The 22,411-nt window shown below is 40.0% G+C and overlaps 1 protein-coding gene across 2 annotated transcripts in view; it reads right to left on the bottom strand.

The window, feature by feature from the left end:
• Window positions 1–22,411, bottom strand: part of CD99L2 (CD99 molecule like 2) — a 121,988-nt gene that overhangs the window by 20,366 nt on the left and 79,211 nt on the right. For both annotated transcript variants that reach the window (XM_027534600.1, XM_027534599.1), the window contains exons 3-5: window positions 6,844–6,912; window positions 6,631–6,726; window positions 4,051–4,116 (exon numbers count right to left, since the gene is read on the bottom strand). In XM_027534600.1, the coding sequence (XP_027390401.1) occupies window positions 4,051–4,116; window positions 6,631–6,726; window positions 6,844–6,912 (231 nt within the window). The remainder of the gene's footprint in view (window positions 1–4,050; window positions 4,117–6,630; window positions 6,727–6,843; window positions 6,913–22,411) is intronic.

Here is a 22,411-nt window from a genome sequence, read left to right as displayed (position 1 = left end):
TATTCCCATCTCTTTCAGAATCTTATGGCTTAATGGCTTTCAATTGTATATGTGTACCACATCTTTGGGACTTCCCAGGTGGCACTAATGGTAAAGAATCCACTTGCCAGTGCAAGAGACATAAGAGACATAGGTTCGATCCCTGGGTTGGGATGATCCCTTGGAGGAGGGCATGGCAACCCACTCCAATATTCTTGCCTGGAAAATCCCCATGGACAGAGGAGCCTGGCAGACTACAGTCCATAGGATTGCAGTTGTACACAACTGAAGTGACTTAGCCTGCATGCATGCACACCATATCTTTATCCACTCATTTGTTGATGGACATTTAGGCTGCTTCCATTTCTTGGCTATGGTAAACAGTGCTGCAACAAACATTGGGGTGAATATGTGTTTTTGAGTTATGGTTTTCTCTGGGTATATGTGGTATAGTCACTTTAGAAGACAGCCTGGTGTCTCAGATGGTAAATAATCCTCCTGCAATGAGGGAGACCTGGGTTTGATCCCAGGGTTGGGAAGATCCAATGAAGGAGGGCATGGCAACCCACTCCAGTATTCTTGCCTGGAAAATCCCTGTGGACAGAGGAATCAGGCAGGCTATAGTCCATGGGGTCACAAAGAGTCAGATATGACTGAGCAACTAAGACAGGGAAGTTTGTTGTAAGGCTAGATTTACCATGTGACCAAGCAATTATATACCTAGGTATTTACCTAAGTGGACTGAAAACTTATGTCTGCACAAAAACCTGTATATAAATATTTACAGTAGCTTTATTTATAGTCACCAAAAACTAAATGCAACCAAGATGTCCTTCAACAGGTGAATGAGCAAACTGCGGTACATCTAGACAATGAAATATTATTATAAAGAAATGAGTTATCAACCCATGAAAAAACATAAAGGACCTTCAATGCACATTGCTAAGTGAAATAAGCCAGTCTGTAAAGGTTATATACTGTATGATTCCAGTTATATGACATTCTAGAAAAAGGCAAAGCTCTTGAGATGATAAACAGATTTGTGGTTGTGCTAAGAGAGAATGGATTACAGTTGAGGAAAGACAGAGGCTGAGTACCAAAGGGGTGTATAGGAGAATTTTTATGGTGATAGAACTGTTCTGTATGCTACTTGGGTGGTAGACATATGACTATATGCATTTGTAAAAATCCATATGAATACATATCACAAAGAATAACCTTTAATGATGTATACAAGCAAAAGAACAAAGCAAAATATCAACCAGGTTAGTGGGAGATGCCAGGACGGAATGTAGACTGTGACAAATGAATGTATCTACATTATAAATGTGTGTAAAAACTGCACTGAATGGAGGTGTAATAAAGGAGTTATGTGAGCAACTTTTAACAAATGGTATTTTGACAGACACTATGAGGTAAAGCCAAAAGAAGAAAAACAAACACTGGACTGTAATTGGTAAAGTTGTTTCTCAAGGAGTAAGGATGAACAATTCTGGTTGTGCTATATACATGTATAGTATCAGAACTGAGCAAGTAAGCAAATAGTTGATGGATGGTAGGTTTCTCATGGTCAGAGACAGAAGTTAAAGATCAATAAGGAAAGAATACTATGTCTCCAACTGTGATCTACTGCCAAAAGGCTTAAGTATGAATTCATGTTTAGGTTAATATAGATGCTGATGAATAAATACAGAAATAATTATAGATACATACGTGTATATGGTTTAAAATACATCCATATACTTCCTATTTCGTAGGTCTGCCCAGTTTAAGGGTTTAGAAGTAGCAACATCCCACTAAAGAATATACTGAACATCCAGATCTTGGTTTCTAATTCTCTTCCTCAGTGGGAAGAGAATGACATACCAAACTGGAAGCCCAAGGAAACGGACCCAGCAGGCAGCAGTATTCAGGAAGAAGTGAATGAGACCAAGAAAGTGGGAGAGTGCCAGGAAGGACCCAGAAATAAAGAATGTGGAGAAGAAGGTGGTCAGCAAAGTATGCTGCAGAGGTCACGTGGGGCAGAGGGCTGTTACCACCAAGAAGTCACCGGAGATGAAAGAGCAGCTCTGGGGAAATGGGAGTACAGGCTTGCATACACTGAGGAACAGACCACAGAGGGGACAATGAGGAGATGCAGTCAGTGAAAATACTAGGAGGAGGCTGATGGCACCAGGGCTGATGGGACCTGTTGATGAGAGATTGTCTGTGTTTTCCCCACAGGGCCATTAGAAATGTTTTCTTGAGAAAAAATATATAACAGGTAACATACTACTTCAGAAATACACTCCAAAATTATGGTTGAGTCTAAGTGCTAAAACTCAAGGTTAGAAAATTCACTACTTAGGATTGTTTTATATTGAAGATCAACATTTATTTAAATATAATGTTTTATCTTCATACATGGCATTAGCATGTTTGCATAGAGGACAGTGTATGAGAATTTCATCATGTTCTTATCATAACCTATGTTTCAGTTTCACACTCATATTTTTTTTGCTCAGACTCTCTATTTTCTTTTGTCTGACACCTATAATGACAGAGGGCATAACTTATGCTAACAGTTGATTATTCTTTACAAGAGAAGTTCAAATATGACCCTAATTAAAGAATTTCCTAATACTTCTTCCTTGCTAATAAGGAAATCCCCTGACATCTCACTCAGACTTTCATTTGTGGGCATGCTTACACACGCTGCTACTGCTCTCTTCTCACCATCTGGAAATACCATTTGTCACTGGGAGTAATTGGCTAATTTGCTGGGTTTGCCCTTTAAATGTTCCATGTTCTCCTGACACCTGTGAGTTTCATTTAGAGGTTTTCAGAGCTTTTTATTCAAAATGGAACTGTTTGGAAAGGTGTTCTGAAGGACTGATTTGACTACAGTATCCTTTAATCAGAAGACAACACTGTTCCCACACGAAAGGCACACAGCCTGAACTATGGGGAATGTAGCAGGCTGACACTAGATATACTCATGACATGTTACACTCAGAATTTGTTATACTCACAACCACAGTTTCAACCACAACAGGGAATCACTACAAAATGCTACAGCCACAACTTAGCATCACAACATGTTACCATCACAATTACAACTATAAAAATTTCCATCACTAATGATGAGTTATAACATCACCAGAACAGGTTACAACCACAAGTAATTTTGCCACATCAAGTCTGGCTAACACTGTCTCCATACTAGGATCAGATCTTGACAACATATTAAGATTAAAGGTTTAAATCTTTGCATGACTTGGGGGGAATGAAAAGTATCTGGCCTTGGAGGAGGGTATCACTATGAAGAGCTGACAGGAGGTGGTTTCTCTGTGGTGACAGTACAGTTCTGTGTCCTGACTGTAGTTACAGTCACTCAAACCTACCTGTGATAAAATGTCATCGACCCACAAGTGCATGTGTACACAACACACACACACACAAGTATATACAAAATCTGATGAAATCTGAGTAAGGTCTATATATGACTTAATAACAGCAATGTACCCGTGTCGGCTTCCTGGTTTTGACAACGTAACTATAGTTTTGTTAGGACATCAGGAGAAGCTGGGTGAAGGGTACACAGGAATTCTCCTGAACAATTTATTTATTTAGTTTTACAATTTCTTGTGAGCCTTAAACTATTTCAGAATCAAAAGATATTTTAAAAGATATTTGACTTGCTATGGGTGTCTTAAAAATAATTCTTCTCATGATGAGATTCGCTCCTCCCATCCCAAGAGTGACAGGCTCCCCAGGTTGGGAAGGTTGTGCCCAGCAAGTCCCCTGACTTCAGGTACAATAACTAGTGCCAACTGGCAAATGACATCTGCTAGTATGGACACATTATCCTGTGCAGTGCCATGGCTTAAGGAACATCAGGGGAAATATGTGGCTTTTCCAAATAGTCTTATAAATCCACTACCCGCCCCCCCTCCACTGACAACAGCTGCACAGCCTCCATCATTCCAAGCGAAGCCCCAGAGGCTGGCTGAGAACCACTCTCCCAACCTGGCTGCTGTGTAATCCTGTCTTTAGTGAGAATAAGCCATTTGGACAAATCGATGCTCCTACCTTTACCCTTGTCAGGTTTGTAGTCACCACCCCCTACTATGTCTTCAAGATCCTTGTCTGAAAAACCTGGAGAAAATGAAACACACATCTCAATTCCCAAAAACATTTATCAGTGACTAGAAATCTGTTACTTAATGTTGTCTAACATACCCAGAAAGTGATTGCCACTGAATAGGATTTGTGATGAATGCGGTAGGCAAGACTCTAAAGGGGCCCCCAGAATCTCTCCCCCACAGTGTATATACCCCAGCATCCCCTGACTTTGAGTTCGGGGGGACCATGCATGGGATGGCTTCACCCCATGCATATAATAGCTGATATTATATGCTGAAGTGAAGGGACTCTGCAGTAACCTGATCAGTTTGACTTCACATTAATCAAAAGGGAGACTTTCCTGGGGGGCTTGAACTTAATCAAGTGAGTCCTTCAAAACACAGCTGACCCCTTCCTGAGGTCACACACTAGAAGCAATAGACTGTCTTCCTCTCCCTCACCTCTACCCCTCTTCCCAATTTCCCTTCTCTCCCCATCTCATCTCTGTTTTTCTCCTGGTGGCTTTAAAGAAGCAAGCAACCATTCATTCTAGAACTGCAAGGATAATGGCTCTCTCCCAATAAGCACGTGAGCTTGGATGACAACCCAAGCTCAGCTGAGACCCCAGACCCAGATAACACTATGACTGCGGCTGCCTGAGGCCCCGAAGAGAAAACTCAGCTTAGGTGTTGCTGAACTCCTCACCAAAGGAAACCATTTGTGATAATCTGTTATGCAACATAGAAAACTAATACAAGGAAACCAAAAAAGTTATTTTATTATAGCTCAACCATTGAGTACACATCTTTTAACATTCTGTGTGATGAAATGGGAAGCATGCTTAAAGCATTTCTGTTCCACTCCAAAGTCCTATGCTGCTGCTAAGTCGCTTCAGTCGTGTCCGACTCTGTGCGACCCCATAGACAGCAGCCCACCAGGCTCCCCCGTCCCTGGGATTCTCCAGGCAAGAACACTGGAGTGGGTTGCCATTTCCTTCTCCAATGCACCAAAGTGAAAGTGAAGTCGCTCAGTCGTGCCCGATTCGTAGCGACCCCATGGACTGCAGCCTACCAGGCTCCTCTCTCCATGGGATTTTCCAGGCAAGAGTACTGGAGTGGGGTGCCATTGCCTTCTCCTATGCTACTGTTAAGTCACTTCAGTCGTGTCCAACTCTGTGCGACCCCATAGACGGCAGCTCACCAGGCTCCCCTGTCCCTGGGATTCTCCAGGCAAGAAAACTGGAGTGGGTTGCCATTTCCTTCTCCAATGCATAAAAGTGAAAAGTGAAAGTGAAGTCACTCAGTCGTGTCTGACTCTTAGCGACCTCATGGATTGCAGCCTACCAGGCTCCTCTGTCCATGGGATTTTCCAGGCAAGAGTACTGGAGTGGGGTGCCATTGCCTTCTCCTATAGTTGTCTCAAAAAAGCACATGTGTGACTGTTTCAATTTTGCTTTGTATTAGTTGCTTTCTGTCATAGAAGATAACTTTTACTAGAAAGAAAGAACAATGTGCTAACTATGGTTATGGCGACTTGAGTATTTGGCAGATGCTTTCTTGAAAATGAATAAAATGGGGCTGTCCCTTTAAAGAACACCACTGGCAATATTTGTTGCCAGTGATAAAATTTCAAACAAAAAAGAGAATTTTGAAAAATCTATATCTACCACTGTGAGTTTAACAGCTTTCCAATATATAAAGACTTTTTCTAATGAGATGGGTGGTGATATTAACAAATGTGAATTTCAGGCACTGCATAATGAAACAAGGCATTATTTGAAGCTCAAAAGACCTCAGAACATCAATATTTTCCAAATGACCAAAGTGTAATGCACAAAACCATGAATGGATAAAAGTTCCATTAAAAAGTACTAGAGAGTCCCTGTGGAATTTAATGAAATAGAGTATGGGAAGTTCATTGATATGGTTTCATATTCTACTGCACTTAACCTATAACAAACAACCAGTGGCCAAGTTTGGGTGTCTTATCAAAAAAATGATACTAATCAATGATTTGAAAAGTCTATTAAAATATTCTTCCCCTTACAACAGCATATCTATTATGAGGCCAGATCTCCTTCAAATACACAACATAACAACATATCACAAATGAGTCCATCAGGAAATGTGAGAGTCTAGCTCTTTTACTAAAATACACATTATAGAAATCTGCAAAAGGTACAATGATGCCACTTTTCCTCACTAAGTTGTCTTTTTATCTTGCCATAGTTATTTCTCATAAAAATGTGCTATTTATGTTAACATGTGTGTTTATTGTTGTTCATGTTTAATTAATTTTTCTGGTTTTAGGTTTAATATAAGATGATAAATATCAATAGATGTGACCCACATCTCAATAGAGATCCTCAATAACTTGGTGAGTCCTGAGACCAAAATGTTTGTCAGCCACTGCTGTCAGGTCCTGCTGGGCCTTGAAGTACCCCCAGGCCTGCCAGGCCAGGAGGAGTAGCTCCGTGGGCTATTGTACTTAAGGAGCTACACCCTGACCAGGAAGCTAAGGTGCTGGCCTGGGCCAACTTGGACTTACCTCCTCCTCCTATACTTGGCTTTTTGCGGTCATGATCACGATCATTTTGATCATCCAAGGCATCAGCCAAGTTAAAATCATCTTCTGCAGGGGGCCCTACAACATAAATGAGAAAGTCAGTTGGTTAAATCACAGGTCGCTCATTTGGACACCACCCCACAGCGAGCTCCATGGAATCCATCTTTTGTACCCTCCTCAGAACACCCGAGTTACCTGCAGGCTTTGCTGGAGCTCTGGTCGCTCCAGGTCTCCTGGTTGTGGTGGTGACATGATCCCATCTCTCTAAAAGGGGGAAGGGAGACAGCAAGAGGAGCACATTTACCAACAACACACAGCAGCCATGGCATGGTCAGGAAGTCACAGCATGAGCTCAGCACTCCTGGTCCCTGAGTCCCCTCCAAGGCCTCTGAGGATGACCAAGAGATGTAGCAAGGTTCAGATGAAACAAGTTCTGCTCGCTTTTCTTCAGAGGATGGGTGGTGAGATGGACGTGATCCCACATTTGATTAATCTGATTAGTGGAGCTGGGACTTGAGCCCACATCTACAGGAGATGACCACATGCTTTAGGGGGTTCCAGAGCTTGAGCACAACCCCTGAGAGCTCCAAGCCTTGGTTTCCACCACTCTTAACCTGGTACTGCAGTCACAGATAACATCACCCAGGGATGAAGCGACATTATGTTCCCAGTTGAGTATTGGAGTGTCTCATAAACTGAAAGTGGTTATAGCACCAACAAAATATTCTATATAAGTGTGGTTACTGCTGTAATACTAGGTCTTTCAGCTCAACCACATTCCTTTAAAACTGTGGACATTTCACATCAATTACATGACATGACATGCATAATTTTCCAATACTTTCTTTCCTTAAGCAACAAGATTATGCTGTTTAAAAATAGAATAAAATTAGAGGTGGTCCTAAGATGGCAGAAGAATAGGACGGGGAGATCACTTTCTCTCCCACAAATTCATCAAAAGAACATTTTGAATGCTGAGTAAATTCCACAGAACAACTTCTGAATGCCAGCAGAGGATATCAGGCACCCAGAAAAGCAGCCCATTGTCTTCGAAAGGAGGTAGGAAAAATATAAAAGACAAAAAGAGAGACAAAAGAGGTAGGGATGGAGCTCCATCCCGGGAAGGGAGTCTTAAAAAAGATAGAAGTTTCCAAACACCAGGAAACTCTCTCACTGCTGAGTCTATGGCGAGCCTTGGAACTGCAGAGGGCTAACATAACTGGGAGGAAAAATAAATAAATAATTAAAACCCACAGATTACGTGCCCAATGGCAACTCCCCCAGCGGAGAAGCAGCACAGACGTCTGCATCCGCCACTAGCGAGCCCGGGCTGGGCAGGGAGGCACGGGCTGCATTGCTTAGAGTAAAGACCAGCCTGAATGCCCCAAGGGCAATCTGAGGGAACTAACTTGGGCTAGCAAACCAGACTGTGGGATAGCTACCATGCAGAAAGCCCTAACCTAAGATACCATCAGGCCCACTCACAGAACAAAGGACTGAGCAGAGCTAGCCGGCTGCAGACCATCCCCCTCCAGAGACAGGCAGCCAGAGCCAGAAGGGGGCAATCAAGGCCAGAGCCAGAATGGGGCAATCAAGGCCCCAGAGAGGCATTATCTACCAAACTGCAACCAGGCTTTGTTGCTAACTAAGACTTCTTGGGATTCTGGATGGTCAGCATCCGCCTGAGAAGGTGCGCCAGTTGTACACCTAGAAATCTGACCAGCAGGGACTGGGGAGGCGATAAGTCGCAGCAACTGTGCTCACCAAACACCTGGTCACCTGAGCTGCTCAGACCTAGGAAGGGCACAAAACGCAGGCCCAACCGAGTCTGTGCCTTTGAGGACTACCCGAGCGCCTGAACCTGAGTGGCTTAGACCTGGGAAGTGCATACAACCCAGGGCCGGCCTCAGACAGTTCCCGGCGGAGCAACCTAGAGCCTAAGCAGTGTTGACAGGGAAAGCACACACACCGTGAGTGGGGGCAAACCCAGTGTGGCCGAGACACTGTGATAACACGCCAGTGTTGTTTTGTTTTGTTTTTTTTAACTTTTAATTTTGTATTGAGGTATAGCCAATTAACAAACAATGTTGTGACAGTTTCAGGTTTACAGCGAAGGGACTCAGCCATACATATACATGTACCCATTCTCCCCCAAACTCCCTACACTAACTTTTCATTTTGCTACCAAATTAGTGAAACAAAATTTTAAATTAACATAACTAATGCTGGCAAGGATATAAGTTTATAGTAGATGGATAAAGAATATATATATATGTGTATGACTTATATACTCTAAAGTGGGATAGTTTGCAGCGTCCCTCCCTCCCCACAGCACGACTGAACAAGTGAGCCTAAAAAAGTGTCCACCACCGTGCCCTTGTGGCAGGGTGGAAATTAGACACTGAAAAGACCAGCAAACAGAAGAAGCTAAAACAGAGGGAACTGCCTTGGAAGTGACAGAGAGAAGAAATCCAGCTCTGGGCGAACACTGACACAAGCTTCCCTAACCAGGAAACTTTGACAAGCCACCCATACAACCCCACCCACAGTGAGGAAACTCTACAATAAAGAGAACTCCACAAACTGCCAGAATACAGAAAGGCCACCCCAAACACAGCAATATAAACAAGATGAAGAGACAGAGGAATACTCAGCAGGTAAAGGAACAGGATAAATGCCCACCAAACCAAACAAAAGAGGAAGAGATAGGGAATCTACCTGATAAAGAATTCCAAATAATGATAATGAAAATGATCCAAAATCTTGAAAACAAAATGGAATCACAGATAAATAGCCTAGAGACAAGGATTGAGAAGATGCAAGAAAGGTTTAACAAGGACCTAGAAGAAATAAAAAAGAGTCAATATATAATAAATAAGGCAATAAATGAGATCAAAAACACTCTGGAGGGAACAAACAGTAGAATAATGGAGGCGGAAGATAGGATTAGGGAGGTAGAAGATAGAATGGTAGAAATAAATGAATCAGAGAGGAAAAAAGAAAAACAAATTAAAAGAAATGAGGACAATCTCAGAGAGCTCTGGGACAATGTTAAACGCCCCAACATTTGAATCATAGAAGTCCCAGAAGAAGACAAAAAGAAAGACCATGAGAAAATACTTGAGGAGATAATAGTTGAAAACTTCCCTAAAATGGGGAAGGAAATCATCACCCAAGTCCAAGAAACCCAGAGAGTCCCAAACAGGATAAACCCAAGGTGAAACATCCCAAGACACATATTAATCAAATTAACAAAGATCAAACACAAAAAACAAATATTAAAAGCAGCAAGGGAAAAACAACAAATTACACACAAGGGGATTCCCATAAGGATAACAGCTGATCTTTCAATAGAAACTCTTCAGGCCAGGAGGGAATGGCAGGACATACTTAAAGTGATGAAAGAAAATAACTTACAGCCCAGGTTACTGTACCCAGCAAGGATCTCATTCAAATATGAAGGAGAAATCAAAAGCTTTACAGACAAGCAAAAGCTGAGAGAATTCAGCACCACCAAACCAGCTCTCCAAAAAATGCTAAAGGATCTTCTCTAGACAGGAAACACAAAAAAGGGTGTATAAACTCAAACCCAAAACAATAAAGTAAATGGCAACGGGATCATACTTATCAATAATTACCTTCAATGTAAATGGGTTGAATACCCCAACCAAAAGACAAAGACTGGCTGAATGGATACAAAAACAAGACCCCTATATATGTTGTCTACAAGAGACCCAATTTGAAACAAAGGTCACATACAGACTGAAAGTGAAGGGCTGGAAAAAGATATTTCATGCAAATAGAGACCAAAAGAAAGCAGGAGTAGCAATACTCATATCAGATAAAATAGACTTTAAAACAAAGGCTGTGAAAAGAGACAAAGAAGGACACTACATAATGATCAAAGGATCAATCCAAGAAGATATAACAATTGTAAATATATATGCACCCAACATAGGAGCACCGCAATATGTAAGACAAATGCTAACAAGTATGAAAGGGGAAATTAACAATAATACAATAATAGTGGGAGACCTTAATACTCCACTCACACCTATGGATAGATCAACTAAACAGAAAATTAGCAAGGAAACACAAACTTTAAATGATACAACAGATCAGTTAGATCTAATTGATATCTATAGGACATTTCACTCCAAAACAATGAATTTCACCTTTTTCTCAAGCACACATGGAAACTTCTCCAGGATAGATCACATCCTGGGCCATAAATCTAGCCTTGCTAAATTCAAAAAATGGAAATCATTCCAAGCATCTTTTCTGACCACAATGCAGTAAGATTAGATCTCAATTACAGGAGAAAAACTATTAAAAATTCCAACATATGGAGGCTGAACAACACTCTGTTGAATAAACAACAAATCATAGAAGAAATCAAAAAAGAAATCAAAATATGCATAGAAACTAATGAAAATGAAAACATAACAACCCAAAACCCACGGGACACTGTAAAAGCAGTGCTAAGGGGAAGGTTCATAGCAATACAGGCATACTTCAAGAAACAAGAAAAAAGTCAAATAAATAACTAACTCTACAGCTAAAGCAACTAGAAAAGGAAGAAATGAAGAACCCCAGGGTTAGTAGAGGAAATAAACCTTAAAAATTAGGGCAGAAATAAAGGCAAAGGAAACAAAAGATACCATAGCAAAAATCAACAAAGCCAAAAGCTGGTTCTTTGAGAGGATAAATAAAATTGACAAACCATTAGCCAGACTCATCAAGAAACAAAGGGAGAAAAATCAAATCAATAAAATTAGAAATGAAAATGGAGAGATCACAACAGACAACACAGAAATACAAAGGATCATAAGAGACTACTACCAGAAATCATATGGCAATAATATGGACAACTTGGAAGAAATGGACAAATTCTTAAAAATATACAGCTTTCCAAAACTGGACCAGGAAGAAATAGAAAATCTTAACAGACCCATCACAAGCACGGAAATTGAAACTGTAACCAGAAATCTTCCAGCAAACAAAAGCCCAGGTCCAGACGGCTTCACAGTTGAATTCTACCAAAAATTTAGAGAAGAGCTAACACCTATCCTGCTCAAACTCTTCCAGAAAATTGCAGAGGAAGGTAAACTTCCAAACTCATTCTATGAGGCCACCATCACCCTAATACCAAAACCTGACAAAGATACCACAAAAAAAGAAAACTACAAGCCAATATCACTGATGAGCATAGATGCAAAAATCCTTAACAAAATTCTAGCAATCAGAATCCAACCACACATTAAAAAGATCATACATTATGACCAAGTGGGCTTTATCCCAGTGATGCAAGGATTCTTCAATATCTGCAAAATCAATGTAATACACCACATTAACAAACTGAAAAATAAAATCCATATGATTATCTCAATAGATGCAGAGAAAGCCTTTGACAAAGTTCAACATCCATTTATGATAAAAACTTTCCGGAAAGCAGGAATAGAAGGAACATACCTCAACATAATAAAAGCTATATAGGACAAACCCACAGCAAACATTATCCTCAATGGTGAAAAATTGAAAACATTTCCCCTAAAGTCAGGAACAAGACAAGGGTGCCCTCTTTCACCACTACTATTCAACATAGTTTTGGAAGTTTTGGCCACAGCAGAGCAGAAAAAGAAATAAAAGGAATCCAAATTGGAAAAGAGGAAGTAAAACTCTCACTGTTTGCAGATGACATGATCCTCTGCACAGAAAGCCCTAAAGACTCCACCAGAAAATTACTAGAGCTAATCAATGAATATAGTAAAGTTGCAGGATATAAAATCAATACACAGAAATCTGTTGCATTCCTATACACTAATAATGAGAAAACAGAAAGAGAAATTAAGGAAACAATTCCATTCACCATTGCAACGGAAAGAATAAAATACTTAGGAATATATTTACCTAAAGAAACAAAAGACCTATATATAGAAAACTATAAGACACTGGTGAAAGAAATCAAAGAGGACACTAATAGATGGAGAAACATACCATGTTCATGGATTGGAAGAATCAATATAGTGAAAACGAGTATACCACCGAAAGCAATCTATAGATTCAATGCAATCCCTATCAAGCTACCAACAGTATTTTTCACAGAACTAGAACAAATAATTTCACAATTTGTATGGAAATACAAAAAACCTCAAATAGCCAATGTAATCTTGAGAAAGAAGAATGGAACTGGAGGAATCAACCTGCCTGACTTCAGGCTCTACTACAAAGCCACAGTCATCAAGACTGTATGGTACTGGCACAAAGACAGAAATATAGATCACTGGAACACAATAGAAAGCCCAGAGATAAATCCACGCATATATGGACACCTTATCTTTGACAAAGGAGGCAAGAATATACAATGGAGAGAAAATAATCTCTTTAACAAGTGGTGCTGGGAAAACTGGTCAACCACTTGTAAAAGAATGAAACTAGAACACTTTCTTACACCATACACAAAAATAAACTCAAAATGGATTAAAGATCTAAATGTAAGACCAGAAACTATAAAACTCCTTGAGGAGTACATAGGTAAAACACTCTCCGACATAAATCACAGCAGGATCCTCTATGACCCACCTCCCAGAATATTGGAAATAACAGCAAAAATAAACAAATGGGACCTAATAAAAATTTAAAACTTCTGCACAACAAAGGAAACTATAAGCAAGGTGAAAAGACAGCCTTCAGAATGGGAGAAAATAATAGCAAATGAAGCAACTGACAAAGAATTAATCTCAAAAATATACAAGCAACTCCTACAGCTCAACTCCAGAAAAATAAATGATCCAATCAAAAAATGGGCCAAAGAACTAAACAGACATTTCTCCAAAGAAGACATACAGATGACTAACAAACACATGAAAAGATGCTCAACATCACTCATTGTCAGAGAAATGCAAATCAAAACCACTATGAGGTACCATTTCACACCAGTCAGAATGGCTGCGATCCAAAAGTCTACAAGCAATAAATGCTGGAGAGGGTGTGGAGAAAAGGGAACCCTCTTACACTGTTGGTGGGAATGCAAACTAGTACAGCCACTATGGAGAACAGTGTGGAGATTCCTTAAAAAACTGGAAATAGAACTGCCTTATGATCCAGCAATCCCACTGCTGGGCATACACACCGAGGAAACCAGAATGGAAAGAGACACGTGTACCCCAATGTTCATCGCAGCACTGTTTATAATAGTCAGGACATGGAGGCAACCTAGATGCCTATCAGCAGACGAATGGATAAGAAAGCTGTGGTACATATACACAATGGAGTATTACTCAGCCATTAAAAAGAATACATTTGAATCAGTTCTAATGAGGTGGATGAAACTGGAGTCTATTATACAGAGTGAAGTAAGCCAGAAAGAAAAACACCAATACAGAATTCTAACGCATATATATGGAATTTAGAAAGATGGTAATGATAACCCTGTATGCAAGACAGCAAAAGAGACACAAATGTATAGAACAGTCTTTTGGACTCTGTGGGAGAGGGCGAGGGTGGGATGATTTGGGAGAATGGCATTGAAACATGTATAATATCATATGTGAAATGAATCACCAGACCAGGTTCGATGCATGATACAGAATGCTCGGGGCTGGTGCACTGGGGTGACCCAGAGGGATGGTATGGGAAGGGAGGTGGGAGAGGGATTCAGGATGGGGAACACGTGTACACCCATGGCAGATTCATGTTGATGTATGGCAAAACCAATACAATATTGTAAAGTAATTAGCCTCCAATTAAAATAAATAAATTTATATTAAAAAACTAAAAATAGAATAAAATTAAAATAATGAAACCAAAAAAGAGACTATGCTATAACTATTCCTACAACTGGAGGTAGTAGAGAGAAATGAAATTTAAGTAATGGGAGAGGCAGAGATGAAACAGGTTTAGTTTTATACACAGCAATCATTCAATCATTAATCAACTACTCAGAAAAAAAAAACAGCAATAATAGAAACTAGTTGAAAGTACAAGGATTAATAAAGATATACTATGCAAATAGCAACCTTAAGAGAGCTGTAAGAGTGATACTATTATCAAATAAAATAGTCTTTAAGACAAAAATTGTTACAAGAGTCAAAGGGTAACATTTTATAATGATGAAAGGATAAACACAGCAGTAAGACAAAATTTTAAACATATGTGCACCTTACAATAGAGTCCCCAAAATATACGAAGTAAAACATGACAAAATTGAAGGGAACATAAGACAGTTCAACAATAATAGTTGGAGATCTCAATATAATCCTTTCAATCATAGATATAACAAAAAGAAAATACAAGATTTGAGCAATACTATAAATCAAGAAGAAGGCAATGGCACCCCACTCCAGTACTCCTGCCTGGAAAATCCCATGGACAGAGGAGCCTGGTAGGCTGCAGTCCATGGGGTCGCAAAAAGTCGGACACGACTGAGCGACCTCACTTAGACTTTTCACTTTCATGCATTGGAGAAATAAATGGCAACCCACTCCAGTGTTTTTGCCTGGAGAATCCCAGGGACGGGAGAGCCTGGTGGGCTACCGTCTCTGGGGTCACACAGAGTCGGACACTACTGATGCAACTTACCAATAAATCAACCAGATCTACCAAACATCTACAGAACACATCCCCTCACGCAGGAAATACATTCTACTCAATTGCACATGGGACATTCTGAACCAAGACAGACCACATGCTAGGCTTCAAAACACATCTCAATATATTTTAAGTCTGAAATCATACAAATTGTGTTCTCCAACCACAGTGGAATGAAAACAGAAATCATTAACATAGGGCCATTTGAAAAAATTTCCAGTAATATGGAAATTACATTGTACACTTCTAATAACAAGGGGTCAAAGAAGAACTCACAAAGGAAATCATAAAATACACTGAGATGAGTGAAAATAAAAACATAACATACTAAAACTTACATCATATGAAAGTAAATCACTGACAAAATGAAAAGACAACTTACTGAGAGAAAATATTTACAGATGATTTGATCAATAAGGGATTAACATACAAATATATAAACAACTCATACAGCTCAACAACAGAACAACAAACAACCTGATTAAAAAATAGTCAGAAAAACTGAACAGACATTTTTTTCCAAAAGAGGCATGTAGATGGCCAACAGACACACGAAAAGAGACATATCACTAATCACTAGGCAAATGTCAATCAAAACCACAATGATTACCCTCACATGTCATAATGGCTACCATCAAAAAGACCACAAAAAATTATTGGCAAGGATGTGAAGAAAAGGGAACCCATGTGCACTGCTGCTGGAATGTAAATTGGGGCAGCTGCTATGGAAAATAGTATGGAGGCTTCTCAAAAATCTAAAAATAGAACTACTATACGATCCAGCAATTTCACTCCTGTGTATATTTCAAAAAAAAACCCAAAACACTAATCCAAAAAAATACATGCACAGCAATGTTCATAGCTGCATTATTTACAATAGCTAAAGATATGGAAACCATAAAAAAGAATGAAATGTAGCCATTTGTAACAACACAGAAGGACTTGGATGGTATTATGCTAAGTGTAGTAAGTCAGACAGACAAATACTGTATCACTTATATGTGGAATCTAAAAAATAGAACTAGTGAATAAAAAAAAAAAAAAAGAAACAGATTCACAGAGAATAAACTAGTAGTTACCAGGGGTAGAGGGAAGGGGGAGGAACAAGATAGGGGTGGGGGATTAAGAGGGACAAAGTGTTATGTATAAAATAAGCTACAAGGATATATCATACAACACATGGAATATAGCCAATATTATATAACAACTATAAATGGAGTATAACCTTTAAAAATTGTGAAGCACTAAATTGTACACCTGTAACTTACATAATATTGTACATCAACTATACTTCAATTTAAAAATGGGCAAAGCACTTAAGACATTTCTCCAAAGAAAACATACAAATGGCCATTGAGTACATGAAAAGATCCCCACATCACTAATTATCAGGGAAATGCAAATCAAAACCACAAAGAGACATCATCTCATACCTGTTGGGAAGATAACTATCAAAAAAAAAAGATAAATGTGTTGATGAGGATGTGGAGAATAAGGAACTCCTTATACACTGTCAGTGGGAATGTAAAATGGTGTAACCACTATGGAAAACAGTATGGAGGTTCCTCAAAAAAATTAAAATTAGCACTATCAAAAAATAAACAACCCAATCAAAAAAGGGGTAGAAGATCTAAATAGACATTTCTACTTCTGGATATATATCCAAAAGAAAGGAAATAAGGATCTCAAAGAGGTTCTTCCCTGAAGGGAAGGCATTGGGTATACTTAAATGTGAAGTGTAATGCCTACTTCAATGTGAAGGCCAAATCAGTAGATTGATTTTTATGGTAAGGGAACCACAAGTGACACATGCTATCATTGTGTATTTTTCAAAAAAAAATCTACATCATCAGTTTAGAGATAGTTTTATATCTATAATTTCCATTTGACTTTGTACCTGTAAAATGAATAAGTACAAAATAGACAACCAACAAGGACCTACCGTATAGCACAGGGAACTTGGCTCAATATGCTATAATAACCTAAATGGGAAAGTAATTTGAAAAATAATGGATATTTTTATGGGTATAAGTGAATCACTTTACTGTACACCTGTAACTAACATCATTATTAATCAACTATCCTCCAATATGAAATAAAAATTTTTAAAAATGAAGAAGTACAGCTTACCTGTCTAAATGAGGCTCCTTATGTATATCTTGTATTATGGTGATATGTATAGTTAGGAATACAGCTTCCCAGGTGGTGCTAAATAACCCGCCTGCCAATGCAGGAGACATAAGAGATGCAGGTTTGATCCCAGAGTCAGGAAGATCCCCTGGAGTAGGAAATGGCAACCCACTCCAGTATTATTGCCATGACAGAGGAGCCTGGCAGGTATAGTTCATAAGGTTGCAAAGAGTCAGACACCACTGAAGCCAACTTAGCACACACATAGTTAGGAAAGAGAAATGACATTACTGAAACCACCATTTGTGCAATATTTAGAAAAGCAATTGTGACTTACATATTATTAGCTTAAAATCCATGATTCATATAGCTCTTGTGTAAAAATTATTTCTTCTGGCTTGAAAAAAACATAGATGCTAAGGACTTGGGACTCTAATTTGTATTCATTTGATCTGCATGTCTATCCTTAAGCCATGCCATAGCATCGTGATCACGATGGCTTTGTGGGACTCTACCCTACTATTCCCAGTTTCTGGAGGATCCTGGTTTCTCTGAAGAACTACAGGTGCCAGTTCAAGAGTATATGTTCCTTGTATGTCTAGGTAACCAGCTGCTGCATCAGAGCCTGAGCCTGTGGTGATGCAGAGCATGATGTTGGATTTGTGTACTTTTTAAGACACCATTAACTTCAGATTTTCTAGTCGTGAGCCTTTAAATGGGATTTATTATCGTCAACAATTGAAATGAGCAAAGTCTAGCTACTTATCAAGGAATTAGAAGAGTAGGCCGAGGTCATCAAAGCAGTGAGCTCCTAAAATAAAGTCATCTGTTTCTGTGAAGCCTCGCTCAAAATGACAGACTTAACAAAGATTCTCTGATGCTCAGTGAACGTGGCCAGCAACACTGCACTCCTGCTGGGAATGCCTCTTTGTAAGGTGTGCCACAACCAAACAGTCAATAAGCTGGGCCGCTTCCCCTGGGTGGGGCTCTATGACAGTGTCAATGGCATTTGGAGAAATTTGGGGCACTCATAAGAAGCTTGATTTGGCAAAAGAAAAAGCAGATCCCCCTGTGAGATGACTGCACACAGAGTGAAAAGGGGAGAGATGAGGGAAGAGGGTGTGAAGGCAGGGGAGAGGGAGGGGCAAAATTCTGAAACCAACATGGTGAACCCTGAAAGTGTTACTCCAAGTGAAAGAAGCCAAATTTAAGTCTACACATTATATGACTCCACTGACATGTCCCAGAACAAGGAAATGCAGGGAGACAGGAAGGAGACTGGTGGTTGCCAGGGGCTCTAGGGGAGGGGAAGAATCAAGGAATCAGGGGGCACTAAGGGAAGGGAACAAGGTTTCTTCTAAGGTGATAAAATGCTCTAAAACTGGCTATAGTGATGGATGCACAACTATGTGAATACACCAGAAAAGACCAAATTGTATGTTTTAAATAGGTGAGTTGTATGGTATGGGAATTCTCTCTAAATAAAGCTTTAAATATTCCAGGAGCTTCCCCTTGTACTTATAATAAAGTGGTCACCATACCTGCTAACACCCTAAATGATCCAGCCCCTGCCAACTGCTCCTCCTTTTCTCCAACACTGTCCATACTCTAGCCACACAGGCCACCTTCTAGGCCCCAGACTCAATGAGGTTCTTTGCTGCCTCGCAGCTCTTAAACCTGATCCCTTGGCTTTGAAGGCTGTTTCCTTGCTCCTGCATATCGCCCTTCCTGCAAAAGGCCTCTACTGCTTAATCTAAAGTCGTCACCCCTATTTTGGGCCCCCCCTGTCCCGTCACCCTATTGCATCTGCTCCAGTGCACTCCATAACACTGGAGTGCACTGGATAACATAACATCTGAAATTGTTATATGTACTGTGTCCTTCTGGAGAAAAGAGCTCCCTGAGGGCAACGACCTAGTCCATGTGGCATGCCCAGCTCCTGGGGAAGTGCCTGGCAACGAGCAAGCACCCAGTAAACATTGTTCAATATGGATGAATGGATGTCACATACAAATACCCTGACCGAGGTGTCAGGGACTCTTTCAATAAGAAATATACAACGGAAAAAGGAGAAATGTTCTCCAACTGGAAAAACAACTAGGCCAAGGAGAGACGGATGGGCCTATCTCTCTGAAACCTCAGTCGCATGAGAAGCAAGCTAAGATAGAAAAAAATGGATGGCAGAGTGACCTGGTTTTAAAGGATGCCATTCCACCAAAGACACATGTTCTGGTGGTCCTATGGGTCCCAGACACACTGGCTAATGGGCGCTGATGAAGATCAGATGGGCTGGCACACAACTGAGAAAGGGACCGAGATATTAAAAAGTTCTCCATCAGGAAATTAACAAACTTACAAATTGGGGGTGTGTTTACATGTACTATGCTTGTTTTGTTGTTTGGTCGTGTTTGGTTTTGGAGATGTTAAACGATTTCATTAAAACCATCACTGTTATTAACTATATTGATTTTCCTGGGAATCTAAAAGGCCACCTGCATGTATAAGACTATGGAAATGCTCAGGAAAGGCCTGAGAATGCTCAAGGCTCTCACCTCACACCATACACAAAACTATAAATCTCTTAGAAGTTTGTTTTTATGTATATGGCCCATTTTGAGTTAATTTTTGTATAAGGTGTGAGGCAGGGGTCCAAATTTACTTTTTGTATGTGGATATCCAATTGTCCCAATACCATTTATTGAAGAGACCATTCCTTCCCTCGCTGAACAGTCTCAGCACCTTGGTCAAAATTCAACAGGCCACAGATATAATAGTTCATCTCTAGACTCTCAATTCTATTCCATTGAGTTATATCTACCTTTGTGATAAATACCAGACTATTTTGATTACTGCAGCTTTGTAGTAAGCTCTGACATTTGGAAGTGTGAGTCCTCTAACATCCTTTTCAAGACAGTTTTGACTACCCTGGGTTTCTTGAATTTGCATATGAATTTTAGGATCAGCCTATTTCTGGGCTCCAAAATCACTACAGATGGTGACTGCACCCATGAAATTAAAAGACGCTTACTCCTTGGAAGGAAAGTTATGACCAACCTAGATAGCATATTCAAAAGCAGAGACATTACTTTGCCAACAAAGGTTCGTCTAGTCAAGGCTATGGTTTTTCCAGTGCTCATGTATGGATGTGAGAGTTGGACTGTGAAGAAGGCTGAGCGCCGAAGAATTGATGCTTTTGAACTATGGTGTTGGAGAAGACTCGTGAGAGTCCCTTGGACTGCCAGGAGATCCAACCAGTCCATTCTGAAGGAGATCAGCCCTGGGATTTCTTTGGAAGGAATGATGCTAAAGCTGAAACTCCAGTACTTTGGCCACCTCATGCGAAGAGTTGATTCATTGGAAAAGACTCTGATGCTGGGAGGGATTGGGGGCAGGAGGAGAAGGGGACGACAGAGGATGAGATGGCTGGATGGCATCACTGACTCGATGGACGTGAGTCTGAGTGAACTCCGGGAGTTGGTGATGGACAGGGAGGCCTGGCGTGCTGTGATTCATGGGGTTGCAAAGAGTCGGTCACGACTGAGCGACTGATCTGATCTGATTTCTGCAAAAATTCTATCTGGAGGTTAGACGGGAATTATGTTGACTTTCTTGATCAGTTTAAGTAGGTGTACATTCATCATATATGCTTGACTCTTACACCAGAGGCCCAGCCACAGTAAGTCCGTCCAATGAAATCAAATAATAATAATGGCTGACACTGAGCACTCACCTTGTATCAAGCCCTCTGCTAAATGCTTCACAGGGGCCATCTCATTGAACTCTTACAATTATTACTAATTCATTATTATTATTAACCTCATGCAACAGATGAGGAAATGGAGGTGCAAGGAAGATAACTCACTCAAGGTAACAGTTGATAAGTGACAGAGGCAGAGTTCAGACACACGCAGTCTAATTCCTGAGTCCCTGCCCTTCTCAATCCTGAATATACAAAGAGACCTTTCATACTCATTAGAAAAAAAAGACAAGCAACTTGGCAGAAAAATGGGGGAAGGATATGAACAGACAATTCAAAGAGGAAAATGCAAATGGCCAAAAAAAAAAAAAAATAGGATCTCTTTCGTCCATCATGCTGGTAAAATGTTTTTAATTGGTAAAATTTGGTGATGATGAAGGTCTGGGGAAAAAGGTACTCATAACAGTATCAGTGGGAGTACGTGATGGCACAATCATTTTGGAAACAATTTGTCAGCATCTATTAAAGTAAAAAATACATATACCCTTTGGCCTTGTAGTTTCATTATACTTGAGAACAAAGGAAACAGACAAGAATGCTCACTTAAGTCCCATGTGTAACTGTGCAAAATAAAAACAAACCACATGTCTGCCAGTAAGAAGTAGCATCACTGGCCATGGCTGAAGCCATACCACTGGAATACCAGTTTCATGAAGCAAACGTTTGTGTATGAGATATAAAATGTAGTATGCTTAATGGTGGCTCTCAAAATATATAGCCAAGTACTAATCTTATGAATGTGACTTTACTTGGAAAAAAGGGTCTTTGCAGATGTAATTAAGTAAAGATCGTGGGATGAGATAATTCGAGATTATCCAGGTAGATTCTAAATTCAACAAAAAGTGTCCTTATAAAAGACTGAGGGGAAGACACACACATGAAGAAGGGCAAGTGAAGATGGAGACAAAGATAGGAGCCATGCAGCTGCAAGCTGAAGACCACCTGGAGCCACCAGAAGCTAGGTTAGGCAAGGAAGCATTCTTCACCTGGAGCCTTCAAAGAGGAGTATGTTCTGCCAACACTGTGATTTTGAATTTCTGGCCTCCAGAACTGGGAGTAAACAAATTTCTGTGGTTTTAAGTCACCCAGTCTGTGGTACTTTGTTAAAACATCCTGTAACAAAGGAAACTACCATAGAGAGCTATATTTACTCAGGTCTTCAATACATATTAATTTTTTTTTAAGTTGTGAAATATATACATATAACTGAAATGAAGACGCCCTACACGACTGAAGAGACTTGGCAGCATCAGCAGCAGCACACATGTTATGTAAAACATAAAACAC

Source organism: Bos indicus x Bos taurus, chromosome X (assembly GCF_003369695.1).
Source record: "Bos indicus x Bos taurus breed Angus x Brahman F1 hybrid chromosome X, Bos_hybrid_MaternalHap_v2.0, whole genome shotgun sequence".
NCBI lineage: Eukaryota > Metazoa > Chordata > Mammalia > Artiodactyla > Bovidae > Bos > Bos indicus x Bos taurus.
Note: the sequence above shows the minus strand (reverse complement) of the source record. Positions and strands in the feature narration are given on the sequence as shown.